At 46.5% G+C, this 18,261-nt stretch overlaps 1 protein-coding gene across 1 annotated transcript; it reads left to right on the plus strand.

The window, feature by feature from the left end:
- Positions 1-380: 380 nt before the first annotated feature.
- On the plus strand, positions 381-17,512 carry sema3b (sema domain, immunoglobulin domain (Ig), short basic domain, secreted, (semaphorin) 3B). The gene is made up of 17 exons (XM_076026179.1): positions 381-720; positions 2,440-2,597; positions 3,458-3,520; positions 9,524-9,643; positions 9,883-9,976; positions 10,081-10,200; positions 10,289-10,431; positions 10,602-10,716; positions 11,685-11,754; positions 11,837-11,981; positions 13,514-13,733; positions 13,809-13,900; positions 14,267-14,308; positions 14,477-14,634; positions 14,791-14,846; positions 15,550-15,689; positions 15,780-17,512. The coding sequence occupies exons 1-17, from the start codon at positions 534-536 to the stop codon at positions 16,296-16,298; spliced, it is 2,442 nt and encodes an 813-aa protein (XP_075882294.1). The 5' UTR covers positions 381-533; the 3' UTR covers positions 16,299-17,512.
- The last annotated feature ends 749 nt before the right edge of the window (positions 17,513-18,261 follow it).

Genomic DNA, 18,261 nt, shown 5'->3' on the forward strand with positions numbered 1-18,261 from the left:
CTCTGAGAACCTGTCTTCTAGCTGAATGCACCTGAGTCAACTGTGTGTGTGTGTGTGTGTGTGTGTGTGTGTGTGTGTGTGTGTGTACGGAAGGCTTCCCTGTCGCAAATCACATTTACGGTTGGCACCAGTGCCAGTTTCTGAATCTCCTCCCTCCCTGTTTCTGCTCTCAGGCTCCGGTGCCCCTGCGTGACCTTTCTGACCCTTGGTGGATATGAGACGTGACCTCGGACGTCCTTCGCTGGAGGAACAGAACTCTTGAAAAAATCAAAATCAAAATCAAAAAGGAATCGCTGAAGATCACACCGAAACTTGGATTCTGACAGGAAGACAATACTCAGCCGAAGCCAAGGCAGAGGTGGAGTCCAAACCAGGTCAATAGCAGGTGGACGTGTGGAAGGAGTGGAGTCCAGAAATAGGTCGTGATTTTGGAAAAAAAAAAAAAAAAACACAAAAAACCCACAAGCAATCAGCTGCTGACTCCAGTATTTACGTTTGGAAGGAAGGAGCTCTCAGTGTTTAGGTGAGTCAAGATGATGACCATGATGATGATGATGGCGGCCACCACAGTCACCTGCAGCTCCTTGTTCCTGCTGGGCCTGGCTGCCGCCCACGCCTCCTCCGGCACGGCGGCACGCGCCTCATCCTCCCCCTCCTCACCCTCCGCCTCCTCCGCCACCTCCTCCTCCTCCTCACCGCGTATGAAGCTCTCGTACAAAGGTAAGCACCAGAACTGTATTTTGTGTCATTTTCATTTTTTGGGTTTGCAAATGTAGGTCACAAACGTGACTCTTTCAACGTGCGACGCATTCACACACTTTTCCGTCTTCGTACGGGCTTCTGCTTCAAGCGCTTTTTCGTAGAGGACAATCCTGAACGGTGGCCAGCCGTCATTTTGCGGTTGCCATAATTCACAGCACATGTACAGTGGCAGGGCTTGTGTGTTTTCATCTGGAGCGCTGCGGGTCCCGGCGAAGGCATCTCGCTGCCCGACATAACCACATAAACGCGGGATGTGTTCCATCACTCAAGGCCAACAATTACAGCCTGAACTAACTTACAAGGACATGAGTTTTCTGAAGGCGGTCCGCCCAGCGCTGGATACTGTACACGCTCCCTCTAATTTGAGCCGAAGGCAAGGTAAAGCATACGTAGGGAGGAGGACGGTGGAGTATTTTAGCCTTGTCGTTACACGTGGGCGGAGAAAGAGGTTTTGATGAGCTCATTTGTTTCTGATGTGACTCTCGTTTCAATAAACCCACGTGTACAACGGACCAAATCTATCGAGTTACTATGTAGTTTTCATATTTTTTTTAATCTTCCGGGGCACCTTGAGAGAAATGCGTACAATGTGTACCTACATTGTACACTGACAACAACGCACTTCTATTATGCTATTCTATTGTCTTAGTTTTTCATACATTCCTGACAGAATCTATGAAACAAGTGCTCGGCAACGGTCTTATCCTTTGCATCCCTCGTCGCTTGGCGAAGGCCCAGATCTCGCTACACGGGGACGTGCATGGAGTCGGTTTGTTTTGGTGCGCATGTAGCGCAAGACTGCGACTTCTTCATCCTTCAACCAGTCTGGAGATTAAAAAGTGAAAGAAAACGCCTTTATGGAGCCACGTGAGAGGTTGGTTTGCATAAAACAAAGGCAGAAGGAAAACCTGAGGCCGTGCGTGCAACTGCTGGGTGGTGCCACCTTCTGAAATGAAGTCTTCCATTTTCATTTGCAGCGCTTCAGACTAATAAACCATTTAGATGGCTGAACCAAGAGGGCTTGGTCCTGTTTTCTAAAACTCCCGCTTCAAGCGAGGCCAACACGAGAGGATGCCGTCCCTTTCTTCCATCACATCCTGTAGCCAAAACCTTTTTTTTTCTTCCTCCGCTGGCTTGCAGTAACGCTAATAACTCAACTTTATGAACACAAGCTAAATTTTCCTGGGCACTGGTCCCTTCGTCAGTTTGCCAGTTTGAAAGAGACACTCCAAACATTTTCCACTGAACAAAAAGTATTGTCACCGTCGACGGTGGATTCAATCCCGTCTCGCTGCTCTCAGGCCTCGAAACTGTTACGTAATCCTTGATTTAAATGGCAGACTTATCGAGCTCGGGACTTGTTTGCAGTCCTGCGGTCTTCAAACTGGTCTCAACTACCCCATGACTTGAGGTTGTTTTGAAGTCTTCTTTTTTCTGGTCAGTGTTTATGGCTCCTTATTGTCTTGTCGAGGGCTCCATCACGGCAAGATAAACATTACTCCAGCACAATGGCCTCGAACAGACCGTTCAGCACGCTAAAAAAAAAAACGATGACGGCTGAAAAAAAGGAACATTGACATGTGGCGTCCGACGGGATGGTGCAAGTCGTCCAACACCCGGGGCGAAGACAGACTCCGGCTAAACCTGAACCCGTGTTTCTCTGCCCCGTGTTTGCAGAGCTGCAGCAGTTCCACGGCGTGCGGCGCTTCGAGCTGGAGCGCTCGTGCTGCTTCAGCGCCCTGCTGCTGGATGAGGAGAGAGGTCGCCTGTTTGTGGGTGCCAAGAACTTCCTGCTGTCGCTGTCGTTGGACAATATTGCCAAGCAGGAACACAAGGTTGGTGGAGACCGTGAGTCAGCAGATATTGTAATGAGACAACGTTTAGGATCTTCACGGTGTAAGTGCTTCAGTGAACCGCAGCGGGACGTGGGGGGAGGGGGGATCAGTCTCTCATTACTAGGCCGAGGTTTCTTGTGTTTTGTTTTAAGAAGAAAACACCCACACCTCAAAACACATGGCTGACCTATTTTTAAAAAAAAAGCCAGCTATTGTGTTTTCAGTGGCATTCAGTGGCTTTTATCTACGAAATGAATGGATGAAGAGCTCTGAAGTGAATTCTAATCAGTGACCTTTTGTGTCTCTATCATAAACTCTTCATCTGCTTTCTTTGAAAACAGAGGAGGTAAAGAGCAGATTAAAACAACACAATTTTCTGATCTAATTCGCGTCAATAGTCATAAAAAAAAACCCCACACAGATCAAAAGTTGCTTGGTTTTCATGTCATAGGGGAGGTGGTTAAATCCCACCCCAGCTGAGATGGGATGAATGAAGATGTTTAGAATGAATGAAGATATCCGAGAACAGACTTGATGGAAATGAAAAATGAAGACAAGGATGGAGATAAAAGGGGGTCAATGTGATTCTACATCTAAATGACAAGCTGCCCACTCTAACACAAACCACTTTAAGTCAGATTTGTGCATATGTGCACATCTGTTTGCAGTCACTCACTCACTCTGGCTGTGTACAGAGACTGTTGTTTGTACATGTATAGGCCTGTTGACGTTCTAACGTGGGTGCACAGCTCAACCCGTGCAGCTTTGTTTTTAATGTATGTGGGTTTTGCGCCACTGAACAACGAGGAGCGAGGCCGAGGAGGCTGGAACTGACCCGACCTTGACCCGTTGTGTTGCAGATATACTGGCCCGCTCCGGTCGACTGGAGGGAGGAGTGTAACTGGGCTGGCAAGGACATCACGGTAAGCCCGGTCACACCTTAACTCCTCCCACCTCCTCCCTGGGAAAATATCTTTTTTTTCTCCTTTTTTTTGTCTGAAATAAGTTGTTTGTTTTGTTTTTTTCAAAAGGTTCATAAAAGCTCACCTTATCAGCACTCAAACATGATGTATCGAACACGGAGTTAAGTAAGAACGGCCTGTGGCTGTTAGTGGAGGAGGTGGCTGTGCATTCATGCCCGCTGCAGCTCAACGCTGCCTTTTAATTCGCTGCGGCCCTGGGACCCGTCACAAGACAAAAAAAAATAAAATTCCGGCCCCCGAAAAAGAGACACAGCGAACTGTGAAGTTTGTCTGGAAAACCAGGACGCCGGAGTCAGCAGATCAGAATTGCTGCTTTGCTTGCCGCGTCCTGTGACCCTCAAATAAACACGTTCTCAGCGACATTTCCAAAATGTCAACAGTAGCTTTAGTTGTTATTCAGATATGACACAATCCCGGCGGCGGCTGCCTGGTCTGTGAGTTGGAACCTTGATTTTGTTGTTGCTGGATTGCTTAAAACATTTTGCACATTTATTCACGATGCATTTTACAAAGAAAATACATTGAAAACCATGCTAAATTTTTAGCTTGTGTTTTACAGACCTTGAAGAGATCAGACCGAGGAATAGATAGTTCTATTTTGAACCATAGTTTGATTTGGTCAAGCAGCAACAACAATGACTAAATATTCCAAAAGTCTTATCATCAGAATTCCTTAATATTGAATTATCAAAGCCTCAGTGGGAAACAACATGGTTCACCATCAGATGACACATTAGCCGTGTCTGCAGGTGGAGGTCTGAGCGAAGCCTATATAAGGCCTCCCGCCATGCGTTGCAGGGATTTGAACTCATGACCCGCTGCTGTTGCCGTTCCTCCAAACACGGGCCACCCGGCTGCTTCCACCTCTCAGTCTTTGAATCGGCCGTCAAAAATAGCTCGGAGGGAGAAATCGGGACTTTCTATTTTTGAGCCACAGCGAAATAATATTTAGTTTTTAGGTAAACAGAGAACGTGATAATTACGAGTAAACATGTGATGTTCTGCGTGTGGATGGAGTCTGGGCAGGGCGGCCCGAGACCCACTGGCCCACATGTAGAGGCCGGCCAGAGACCACCCACAGTGATACACACTACAACTATACACGTGTGTGTGTGTGTGTGTGTGTGTGTGTGTGTGTGTGTGTGTGTGTGCGTGTGTGTGTGTGTGTGTGTGTGTGTATGTCGCCGCATGTCCATGTAAGACAAACCCTCCAACGGTGTGATTACACAGCTGTAGCAGACAACAAAGTCCATTCATACAGAACTCAAGACTCCTATTTCACGCGTGTGCATGTGCGCGCGAGCGTGCACGCGGGGGAGACCAGGAGATAAAGTGAACCGACTCCGGCGGACGAGAAGAAAGGGCAGAAAAGAAAACAGATGGAGTGTCCAGGAGTGTCCAGGAGTGTCCCTCTGCTGCTCGGCCCTCCGTGCTTCTGTTTCTTGGGCCGTTGAATTGTTGCCCTTCACTCCCCTCCCTGAACTTTTTGACTCCTGGCACGGCTGTGGATGCTCACCCACACACTGAGAGCTGAGGCGACCTCACGCCATTGACCCTAATTACAGAGAAGAGTGTGTCTCTGTTGGAGGAGGCCAACACCCCTCCCCCTCTCACCCCGTCTCCCGCCTCTCTCTCCTCCCTGGGAACTAAGAGCTCCTCTTGTTGTTTTTTATGGCTGCTTTTCACCATAAATACAGAGTGGAAATCCCGCCGTCTCTCATTAATATCCCCGGCAAACTCAATGTGACAACACGCTGTTATCAGCAACCATGTGTTGTCGGTGCTGACCGCGTGTTAAGGGATTAGCCGAGGGGAGCTGCTGCTGCTGCACAGGTGCTGCGCCGGATCCAAGGACGCTTCAGTGGGAGCAGCTCGGCATGGACTCAGCGAAGTGGAGTGAAGGCTGGGAAAGGAGGAGGACACAGACGACCTTCACCAATCAACGCACTTCTGAAACGCCAACAGCAGCTTTGGCTGTTGTTCAGTACGATTCCAACTAGCAGACCAGTCGGGTCTTTGAAGAAGAACCTTGATTTTTTTTTGCATCACGGCAAGAAGGTTGTGGGTTAGATTCTGGGCCTGGGGCCTTTCTATGTGGAGTTTGCATGTTCTCCCCATGTCTGCATCTCCAGGATCTCCGGCTTCCTCCTACAGTCCAAAAACGTCCATGCGAGGTGAAATGGAAACTCTAAATTGTCTGTAGGTGTGTATGTGAGAGCCAATGGTTGTTTGGATTGCCTAAATTATCAGGGCACACTTATTTTGCTGCCGAACAGTTCTGGCACCTCGTGTTTCTGCGAGGTCACATGATCACAGGAGAGCAACAAACTCACACCGGAGTTGCCTGTTCTGCAACAGCAACCATCAAGAAGCTGAGGCGACAACAGCTCGATTTGAAGTTGCTTAGCTCTGGAGCCTTTCGTCTACGATTGTGCACTACAGTGCACTTTATGACACAAATAAACACACATGTACGCACACACGCTTTCGTCGGTCTCAACAAGTTGAGCCTCGGAATGACAAGTAATAAACGCCTCGTCGCTCTGACCACAGGAGAGCCACCGAACACGCCGACAGACGGGCTAAACACAGACACGTTACGTGTAAACATGGTTAGACGGCGGCAGCGAGCAGCTGCTGTCGGGCCCAGTGTGACTCGCCTCGTTTCCCCGAGGGCTTGGATGTCGAGATAAAGCATCGTTTAGTCATGAGAGAGACGGTGTGCTCCTACTGTCACGTCAGCACCAGGTACAAAAAAAACAACCAAGACATAAACAACAAAAATCCCCTGAGCAACAATGAGGTTAAAGTTGAGCAACTGTTCACGGAACAAAAGCGCTAACGTAGCTTCTGACTCAAACTTTCAACATTAACCAACTGAGTTTTAATGTAGCAAAACTTATTATAATAGTAAATGAACTGTTAAACTGTTTTCCTTTCAGCATATCATCTGCATACAATCAAATTATGGAAAAGAAACACAACAATACAAAACAAAACAAAACTCTCCTTTAATTTAACCATTTGAAGCCTCGTGAGGCTGGCCTACACACGTAAAAGGGCAGAAAGGAGAGATAATGGCTTGAATGATAAATAGATCAGGTTAATTATTTCTAGGATAGGAAAGCTAAAGGGGGGAGGAGACAAAGGGTGAAAAAAAAACCCTCGACATCCAGTTGGGAACAATACAACTCTGTAAGACATGAAGGCAAAAGCTGAAGCTGAGGCCGCCATGAGGTCACAGCCTGCGCTGTGCTCACTGTTTCAACTAATGAGTCAGTGGCAGGTCAAAGGTTGTTCAGTCAACCCTTTAACACACGCCTAAGAAACGTGATTGTTGCCGTAAATTCACCTCCCTCCTTCCTCTGTGACCTTTGCGCAATCCCTTCAGTGTTCTTTCTTCTCTCACCTTTTCTCCTCCTCCTGCTCTGTCCGTCTTTTTTTCTCGGACAAAGAGTCAGTCTGCCTTTCTGACTCTCACTTTCCTGTGCCCTCAGAGAAAGACACACATGCACACACACACACACACACACACACACACACACACACACACACACACACACACACACACACACACACGCACACACACATCTCCATCTTTGAGAGAACTGTTTTAGACTGTTTTCCATTAAAGTGCTAAGGTTGTGGTCATATGAATGAGTGTGTGTGTGTGTGTGTGTGTGTGTGTGTGTGTGTGTGTGTGTGTGTGTGTGTGTGAGAGAGAGAAGAAGAGAGAGAAAGAGAGGGACAGAGAGACTGGGATCGTATGTATGTATTTATGTAAATACATATATATGTGGATATATGTGTACATGTGAATGTATATGTATATACGAGGGCTGTCAAACGATAAATGTTTTAATCGCAATTAATCACAGAATCTTCATAGATTACTGCAATTAATCACAATTTGAATTGCATGTCTAGAATTGCATTTCAAGGCAGTTTTAACGCCATAAAGTAAAAGTATTTCTTACCAGAAATCAGCAAGAGGGGCCGAGTACGGGATTGTAAAAGGGACAAAAAGGCTTATGGATTGCATTTAACTAATCACAATTAACGAGTTAACGCTGACTGCCCTAGTATATGAATATGTATACACATACAGTATATATAAATGTTTAAGGAATTTGATCAGCCCTCACACCACACCGGCTGAACAGTTGAGGCCCGAAGCTCGAGACGACTGATGACTGGGTTGATAATCGCAGAACTCGTGCCATCTTGGTCATCTTTGCTCAAAGGGAGAGCTGTTAAACAGGCCCGTCTCCTCAAGGTCTAGTGCAGAGATTTGAGAGATCGGGGCGGATCGCAGTCTATCTCTCCAGCCAGTTAGTGGTGGTGGAGGGGAGAAAAAAAAACCTTTTCTCCAGCGCTCCCCTGGGATCCAGCTTACAGTAACCCGACTCCAGGATGGACAGATGTGATTGTGGGTCAATAACGGTCTGTCTGGGTAGAAAGAGGAGGGAAAAGAGGTGTGTGTGTGTGTGTGTGTGTGTGTGTGTGTGTGTGTGTGGGCGGGGGTGGGGGGCGGCTGAAAACTGAGTCGGAGAAATTCTGTTAAAGACGCTCGGTTTGCGAGAAACAACTCCTAATGATCATTTGATTTCTCATTTTTACCCCTTTGCTTTGCCCCTTGGAACCAACTGTGAAGTTGAAATGGACTGACATTAATGTTGGCTTGAAACCTTCTCGGACAACAGTGTGGTCCTGTTTTTTTTTTTTGTGGTTCTTTTAAAAAAAAGAGGTCCATAATTCTGTGGAACAACATTGCGCCAATACAATAGGATGGTTTGAATATCGCAACCTTCGAACCTTATCATTAGTGGAGAAACACTTAAGAGTTCTGATGCCGCTCATCCAGTAGTGCTCGAAAAAAAAAAAAATTGCAGTTTTAAGGGCCAGTCCAATATCAACAAGCGCTGGGACACCCGACACCCTCAACATGAGGCCACAAAACAGAAGGGCGGCGCTGTATGGTGGGGCAGCAGGGGGGGAACAGGATTAAGTTTCAGAGTTTTGACTTTTTCTTTTTCTGTTTTACGCAAAACCTGAAGTAAACATTTCACTGTGTGGTTTGGGTTGTGTGTAATGCTGCTCCCAAGCCAAAAGCCTCTTGGCCGTTGTTTTGACAAATAGGTTAGAATCAAAACCAAACTCCCCGCGAGTCAGTTTTTCTTTTCTCTTCTGGTAAAGGGAAATTAAATCAAGGAATTGGGTTTGTGAGTTTACTTTTTAACAGATGTGTTTCTGTGGAGTGCGCTGCACGCTTCAGATCTGATGATCAGGATTACACGGCTGATCTTTGGAAGTGAAATTTGAATGTTTCGGGTTGAGGATAAAAGCTCTGTTGTACTGGTCAAGTCCACGTTTTTGGTGTTTCCAGATATACTCACAATAAGATATCACCAGCGGTTGAAATATATGATATAAATATGTTTGCACAAGCCACAATTTAAGAACAAAAAACAACAACTTTTCTTTTAATTTGATGTTTTTCCTCGTCTGCCTTTTGTTATTCTTCTGAAAGGTTGTATTAATGTTCACATGCCCAGTTTGTTATTGAGAAACACATACAGTTGACACACACACGCACACACACACACACACACAGTAGGCTTGTGTGCAGAGCCGGGACACAAAGGCTACCACAACAGTGGTTTTGAAGTTGGAGCTGAGGTCTGTTCCGTGTTGTCACAAGCACGGCAGGGTGAGAGGAGCTATGTGAGGAATGCTCAAAACCAAATCGTACAGGGGGAGGAAAATAAAAAGGCTCAGATTTTGGTAGAACCACCGTTGATTGTGTGTTCTTTCCTGGTGTTGTAATATTCCACTGAAAGTTATTTACTCTGCCACTAAATTTAAAGTTGCAATTTTAGACGACTGGCACCTTATTTTGTCAGTACAACGACACCTAACCACACATCCTCATGTGTGTTTCAGACCGACTGCGTGAACTACGTGAAGATTGTCCACCACTACAACCGTACGCACCTGTACGCCTGTGGAACCGGAGCTTTTCACCCAACCTGCGCCTTTGTGGAGGTGGGACACAGGATGGAGGTGAGGAAGAGACAAAGCCACACTTCCAAAATCTCCTCTTTGTTCGGTTTGGTCCCAGTTTGAGCCCAGTACAGCACCGAGTCAACGCTTCCTGGTCTCACTTCCAAAAACTGCTGACAGCCCTGTGTACCCCGAGCCATGGGGTGACTTGGGCGATTGTTAGCTTATTTGTGCTGTCCGAATCTTGAACGTGCACACGAGGTTCCTGCTTTAAGTCCGGCTGCTGCTCTCCCTGTTAGGACCACGTGTTCAGGATCGACCCGTCCAAGGTGGAAGACGGCAAAGGAAAGAGTCCATATGATCCTCGACACAACGCAGCGTCGGTGCTAGTCGGTGAGATAAAAAAAAAAGAAGCCTCCAGGCCTTTTAATGAACACTTTGCAAACTTTTGGGCCAAACTGTCTAACGCGGCTGCTCCGTGATTCCCCTCCCCTCAGGTGACGAGCTGTACGCAGGCGTGGCCACGGACCTGATGGGGCGGGATTTCACCATCTTCCGGAGCCTGGGCAGGCGGCCTTCCATCCGCACCGAGCAGCACGACTCCCGCTGGCTCAACGGTCGGTCACTGTTCACTGCCAGCTGTCAGAGCCGTCGGCTGTGAAAGTGAAAATCTCAACTATTCTCCACTTTCATGTCTGTGTCCAGAACCAAAGTTCATCGGTTCCTTCTGGGTCCCCGAGAGCGAAAACCCCGATGACGACAAAGTCTTCTTCTTCTTCCGCGAGACGGCGGTGGAGGCCCAGGGTCTCGGAAAGTCCACCTACTCTCGCATCGGGCAGCTGTGCAGGGTGAGACGGCGTTTTGGTCGGCCGACTCTGGTGTTCAGTGTGTTGGGAAACTGCGACAGCCTGTAAAGAAGCCCACTCAACCATGGCTGGTGCACATAAAGTCTGATTAAGTGGTAGAATATGAGCGCCGCCTCTCGAATGGCACTCAGCCGTGTTGTGTTTCCCATCAGAATGACATGGGCGGCCAGAGGAGTCTGGTCAACAAGTGGACCACATTCCTCAAGACCCGTCTGATCTGCTCCGTGCCAGGAGCCGACGGCAGCGACACGTACTTTGACGAGCTGCGTAAGTCCACTTTGCATGTACGGTCGTTTGTGTGCACGTCAGCAGAGCGGAAAAACTCTCCTGTCTGGTTCTGCTTCTGCATGCAGATCCATCAAAAAGAAACATGAACTTTTAAACCACGATTCAGTTGAATGACTGCAATTTGGAGGCTTTCAATCCATGTACGCCTTTACATTGCTGTTTCTTATTGCCTTATTGCGTTGCTTTTGATCTCTATTTCTACTTGCACACGCTGAGTTAGAGTTGAAAAGAAAAAGAGTTTCCCCTTCGGAATTGATTAAGTAATTCTGATTCTGATTCTGATTCAAAAAGTCATCGGGTTTGCAGGAAAACTAAGACGACGGCCTGCAATTGACCGATTTTTCCATTTTTGCTTTGCCCATTAAATCTTGCACAGAAGCGGAATCCCTGAGTGTAAAGCGAGTAAGAAACAATAATACACCATCCAGGATTTCTGACCTCGATTTTTAAATTATAAGTCAGACCCACATTCTTGCAAACTTGGACAAAGCGTGAGTGAGAGATTAATCGCTCCGAGATCCCGGACTAGATGGAAGCCAGTTTTTTGTTGAGTTTTTTCAGGGGTGGGGGGGTTCTTTCTCTTCTTTTGTGAAGCGTGCATCATCGACCCTGGATATATATTTCAAGACAGACGTATTTTTCTCAGGACACTGTTTTAAAGGAAAGAATAAGTACTTCGATTTTTTTTCTTGTGAACATTTGTGTTGAATTTTTACATACATTAGTATAAATTAATTTGTATGTTTAGTTGTGTTGAATAAAACGTAACCAGTGTAATTTAATTTTACAAGTCTCTACTTGATGCCTTCTTCCAATTTGGGGGCCCTGTCACGACCAATGACTTAAAGTAATTTGACGTGACCACAGGGCTTAGTTTATCTTCCTCTCAACCTTTAACCTGTGCACTACCGCCGGCTGACCTGCGTGGCTTGATGTCGTGTCCCCAGGCGACGTGTTCCTGCTGCAGACGAGGGACAGAAAGAATCCGTTGGTCTACACCGTCTTCTCCACATCCAGGTCCGAGTCCGTCTTGCATTGTGTGTGTGTCTGTGTGTGTGTGTTGGATGTTTTTAACCTGTCTTACCCTCTGCCCCAGCAGCAGTGTGTTTAAGGGCTCCGCTGTGTGTCTCTACTCCATGAATGACATCCGGAGGGCCTTTCTGGGGCCCTTTGCTCACAAAGAGGGGCCCAACTACCAGTGGGTCCCCTTCCAGGGAAAGGTCCCTTATCCCCGCCCCGGAATGGTATGTCATAACACCCAAAGACCCATCCATAGCAGTGGGGTCAAAGGGTCGATTTTTGTTTTCTTTTACCACAGTAAACTTTAACTTGACGCCGCTTCATTGAGTTCAATCGCACTGATATTAATAGTTGCACCATCTGACTTGTACTCCTCATCAGCACTTTAGTTGCAGTGGCCCAGTGTTGGACAAGCACTTCATTCAAAAGCAGCGCACAATCCACCCCGATCAATATGTGCTTATGTGGGATTGGTTACGTTCGGATAACTACACAAGTGTTGCATCAGCAGGACCGTCAGGTGGAAGCTGAAGTTCCACCTGACGGTCCTGCGCAACAATCTGCACTGCATTATTGCAGGTTGGGAAGCATTACCTGACCAACATGCAGCCCAATCCTTTACATGCCACATTGCTCAGTGGAGCGCTCACCATTTATTAATAAAAATGGATTTTAAAAAAAGAAAATCCTCTTTTAAATTAAGCGATGCAAAATTGCAAGTCAAGCCAATTCGTATGCCAATTTCTTTGTGGACGTTTATTTTCAGAGGTATAGAAATAACTGCGGCATGCAGAGGATTATATCCACGCATCTATGACTGTAAATCCAACAGTGGATTATAATTAGAGGGGAACATTGGACTCTGACCCAAAGAAAATCTCTCACATCCGTGTGACCACATCACACTGTAATCCCCTCCCTGTGGTCTGCTGAATCGTGCCTTTCACAAGTCTGACATTTCAGCCTGCGTGCGGAGCACAGAGATGTACTTTATTTATTTTTTCTTCAGTTTATTCACCAGATTTAAGCTGAGTCATGATAAATGTTTAGGTTTCAATGCGCCAGAGAGTGTTGAAGTGTGTGCTGACGGCGCTTTTCTCTGCAAAGCCATTACAAATCTCTTGCAGAAGAAATGGATTAGCTGGATTAAAGAAGTGCTTTGAATTTCTGAAAGGACACTCAAGCCTTTTAGGAAAATAAAGTTCAACATTCACACAATCCGGAAATCTCTCAATCACATTTGCTAAAATGACTGTGTCGGTTTCAATGATTATAAAAAAAAAGTGTCACAAGTGTGTTTTTTCCTCTTTTGTTCTGGTTTGTCTGCCCCGTTCTTTGTATAATCTGCAAGTTAATTATAACACAACCAAATAAGGGCATAAAAACTCAATATCTCACATTCTGACAAACACTGGAACCCATGTATCTTAGACGTAATCAGTACAAAAAAAAGAAAAAGAAAAACCACAACAAACCCTAAAATAAGAGGGTGTGGCTATTAACCACTCACGGCAACTCCTCTTACATCTTGAGAAATGTAGTATGGGGACTCGATATAATAGTTGTGGTGTGTGTGTACTCTTCTCCATCAGCACTCAGCTATTTAATGTCAATAGCAATAAAAGCCCCAAGTGGTTTGTTTACAAAAGCGCATCATAGTAACATGTCAACAATGCTAATGCAAGAAGCTAAATGTCTTTTTTTTTTATTATTATTATTATAAACATGTATGTTTGGCCTTTTTTTTTCTTTGCAGTGTCCGAGCAAGACATTCGGCAGCTTTGAGTCAACGAAGGGCTTCCCGGACGATGTGATCCAGTTTGCGCGTCACCACCCTCTGATGTACAATCCGGTCTACCCTATGAGCCGGCGGCCCATCTTCGTCAGGACCAACGTGGACTACAGTTTCACGCAGATCGCCGTGGACCGAGTAAACGCGGCCGACGGCCAGTATGACGTCATGTTCATCGGCACAGGTGACGCTTCGAAGCCTCACATGGTTAGGACGCGGTGAGAGGGACATTTACTGACGACGCCTCCTTCACTCTCAGACAAGGGGACAGTGCTGAAGGTGATCAATGTGCCCAAGGAGAGCTGGAACAACATGGAGGAGCTTCTGCTGGAAGAGCTGGAGGTCTTCAAGGTGAGAATAATATGACTGAATATGATGGTGTGGGCCCGTCTTTGTCTTGTTAGCCGAGGTGTGGGCTTAATTCTTCACACTTCAGCCAGTTTGAACGGCTGAAGGGACGAGGCAACAGTGCCACCTAGCTGTCGGGGCAAAACATGAAATAAACCCCCTTAATGTTTATTCTAAATCAGTGCACAACCTCTTAGAAACACTTTTACAAATAGGATACCCTAAAATATATAAATGAGTATTTTTCTCAAAATTCAGCGTCTAAAAATTGTTCTCGTCACAATAACTTTGTTACATTGACAAACACTGTAAGATTGCGTTCCAGTTTGCAACATTTCAACTAATTTGCTACCCTTCTCTGCTGCCCAGGATGCCTCGTCCATCATCGACATGCAGATCTCCTCCAAACGGGTATTTCTTTTTTTCTTGCCAACATTCTCACACTTTCTTCAAATATTCATCCAATCTCAGATGATGGCTAAATCGGAGTAGTTTTCTTTCAATTACGAATGTGTGTTTTTTTGGTTGTTGCTTTTTTATTATTATCAAAGTGTGCCCCTCCACTCTGTGTCCCCACAGCAACAGCTGTACCTGGGCTCGGACACGGGCATCGCCCAGGTTCCACTGCACCGCTGCAGTGTGTACGGCAAGGCCTGCGCTGAGTGCTGCCTGGCCAGAGATCCCTACTGCGCCTGGGACGGAACCTCTTGCACCCGCTACCTGCCAAACACCAAGAGGTCTCTATCAAAACAGACAAACGAGAAAAAAAAAAGCAACACACCCATGACACTTTTCCCTGTTGAGCACGAAACACTGATGCATTTGTAAGCACATGCTAGCTTCCAAGGAACATTGCTGTAGTCTCATGAGCTCTCGTCAACAACTGTTTGCAGACGATTCCGTCGCCAGGATGTGAGGAACGGAGACCCCAACACCTTGTGCTCTGGAGGTAGGTACTCTTCATTCATAATTCAAATCTTCTTGTTACTGGTTTAGCCCACTGACGGCTGCTCTGGCACATCCCAGTTCCTCAGTGACCTTCACCCACTGCTGCCTTTGCCCCCCCCACCCCCTCCCCATCCCCCGAAGTCAACAATAGCAGCATTCTGCGGCTCTCCGTCACTTTGCCGCATAACTTGTGTCGCTTTAATCACTTGATGAACTCAAATGAGCTCCTCAGCAATACACTTACATCATGTGGCGTGCAGGCTTGATTGTGTAAAGGCCGTGGAGGTCAGCCTGAATGTATTGAATCAGAATTGTGTTGCCCCAAAGCCGTTTGGCAGTGGGGATACTATTGTTTAACTGTGACCTTTTCACTTTATTGAATTAATCTTACTTGCTCAAACTAATCTGGCCTTGACCTAATTGCAACATTAATGTTTTTGTTCTATAATTTTAAACATGCATACTTACAGCCCAAGGTAAGATTCTAGGTAATGAACAAAAGAATGGTCCACATCTGGATCTCATCATTTGTGTCGATTGGCGAAATTCACTTTTGTTCTTGACAACGCACACTGGGAACAGAAAACCTTCTTTAGTGGTAACATTTTAGTGCCGCACTGATATGTTTTTGTCCTTGTGGGAGTTGTTCAGCATCCGGGCTTTCATCTCACGACAAATGCTGTTGTCTCTGCTGCCCCCATCAGACCATCATAAGCATCGCGTTACTGAGAAGAAGCTGTACGGAGTCGAGGGGAGCAGCACTTTCTTGGAGTGCATTCCCAAATCCCTTCAGGCCAGAGTCACCTGGACCTTCCAGAAACATCTGCAGAACCCACGAGAAGAAGTGAGAATACAGGGAGGCCATTGTGGGAATAAAGGTCTGGTTCTTATGCATGTAAATGTGATGTAAAAATGAAAATCTCCTTCCCGACAGGTGCGTTTGGATGACCGCATCCTCCAGACTGACAGGGGTCTCCTGATCCGACGCGTCCTGAAGAGAGATATCGGCATCTACCAGTGCCACGCCATGGAACACGGCTTCACCCAGACACTACTGGGCATCACCCTGGAGGTCGTGCCTGCGACGTCTTCCTCCGCCTCCAATCTGCCCTCTGACGCCCCTGTGCGGTTAGACCCCCGCAGCGGCGGCGGCGGCGGCTCCTCCGTGACCAATCAAAAGCTCTGGTACCGGGACTTCATGCAGCTGGTGGACCACCCTAACCTCAGCACGGTCGACCAGATTTGCGAGCAGGTTTGGGCGCGGAAAAACGCTGGCATCGACCCGGCGGATAAGAGCTTCCCGGCCCAGGGGAAGGGCAGCCTGCCGATGGGGCCTGCCGCGCGTCCACCTAACAAGAAGTGGAAGCACCTTCAGGAGATACGCAAGGGGAGAAATCGCCGGACCCACGATGGGAAACCGAATCCTCGGGCCCCTCGGAGCGCAGGGGAGTAAGACGTAGACGAGAGAAAGTTGGAGGGAGAACACAGTGACTGATGCGAGAAATTAACAAAAGAGGATAATAGTGATTCATCAGAAAGACTGATCAGAAACTCTTGGAGTTGTTCCCACACACACTGATACACTCCCCCGCGTAAAACACATAAAGACACTGACAGAACACAAACAAACACACGCGCGCGCACACACACACACACACACACACACACACACACACACACACACACACACACACACACACGCACACACACACACACACACACACACAGCACCTCATCTATTGTGTATATTTATCTATGAATGACCCCGCTATATGGTACACCGAGTCTCGAGAGTTCTTGTCCCCTGCTGACCAGCCCCTTGCATGAACTGCCTCACCACACAGACTCAGTGTGCACGACCCCTTTGCTCCGTTCCACTAGTGTAGCTGAGTGCATAAGACAGGCTCATTGTGGGACTGAATCTGCCTCAATCTTGTCGCGCCGCAAACCTTACGCTCACTCAACTTGCCCCACCGGCTTCAAGCGGTGGCATGGACCAATCAGGATCGCCACATACTACACAGGTTCGCGTACCTATGTGTCGGCTAACGTGCACGTCTGGATAATTGCTGCAGAGTGTGCAAAGTCGCTGTCTGCTTTAGATCACTGCTTATAACTTTTCTTTGAAGAAAAACACTTAAAAAAACAATAATAAAAAAAAGAATCGTCACAGTGGATCAAACTGCTGTGCATTGCAGAATGGCAACTGGACTCAACTGGAAGGAAACTGGAAACCAATGCAATGTGCAATTGTTGAAGCATGCAAATTTGTCTTGGAAAATTTCCACATAAATGTATCAAGTGATCAACATCCTGTGGCCACATTGTTGCACACTGTTTCCCCGTGACAACAAGTTTTTGTTTGTTTGTTATTTGTGTGCACATCACATGAAACAGTCACCGACTCAGTAACAATGTCATCACTAGAAATGTTGAGTGGGGAAACTGTGACAATTTTACAGGTTGGATTGAAACTAGCGGGGTAGCGAAAGAGTCAAACAAACAAATCATCAAACAAGATCCAATTCACTAAAATCCAGATTTTCAGGTGCGAGAGAAATCTCGATCCGATCAAGAGTCTTAGAGGAACCTTGTGTCTAATGGTTGCTATTTATTGGTTTTATTTTAGACTGTGTTCAATGTATTGTGTTTAAAAAAAAAAAAGAAGAAGAAGAAGAAGAAGAAAAAAAAAAAAGTTAAAGTTCAACACAAGGTGGTTTGGTTTGGAGTTGAGAAAAAGGAGGAGAGCTCTTAGTGGACAACCTGTGGTTCTGGGCTACAGTACAGTAATATATTAGCATGATATTTATGACTTTTCTGATTGTTTTTGTTTTTTTTTCTCTCTCCAAACGGTACTTCCTTTGCGCTCTCTCGCTAACAGTTTCGCATAAAACACAAACATGCAAATGCCACAGGAGACTCGTTCTTCCTCGCAGCACAAATGCGCGCCAAGCAGTTCTCCTCTCGCCACACTTTAGCTCTTCCACTGAAATCTTCCCACTCTGACTTTAACACACTGCTGGGTTCTCCGTGTAGTTTTCCCAGTGCCGCCTTCAGAACTACACAGTCGAATTATGCTGCTTCACGGCGTCATCTCTTCCATTAGTGTGACGAGGTCTTCCTCCTCGCCATCTCTCTGCATATAATTATTAGCATTATCTGTAAAGAAACCCGTTCCTCGTTCGTGCTAACATGGTGTGTCTTGCCTGCCCCCTAGTGTCTTTGTGTGTGTACAAGCTCGCCGAACAGCTCGACCCTTAGCCGCAACAGGCCTTGAACGATGAAAACACGTTTAGATTCATGGAATTTCACGAGTGTCTGGTGTGATGTCGTGTTGCTGCCCCTGTTGTTCTTGCTAGTTTTCTTTAAACAAACAAAACAAAACTGATCGTTGGCTTTTTGGTGTGTTTATTTTA

This window comes from Nelusetta ayraudi, unplaced genomic scaffold, assembly GCF_046127955.1.
Source record: "Nelusetta ayraudi isolate G7.1 ecotype Tasmania unplaced genomic scaffold, CSIRO-AGI_Nayr_v1 ptg000019l, whole genome shotgun sequence".
NCBI lineage: Eukaryota > Metazoa > Chordata > Actinopteri > Tetraodontiformes > Monacanthidae > Nelusetta > Nelusetta ayraudi.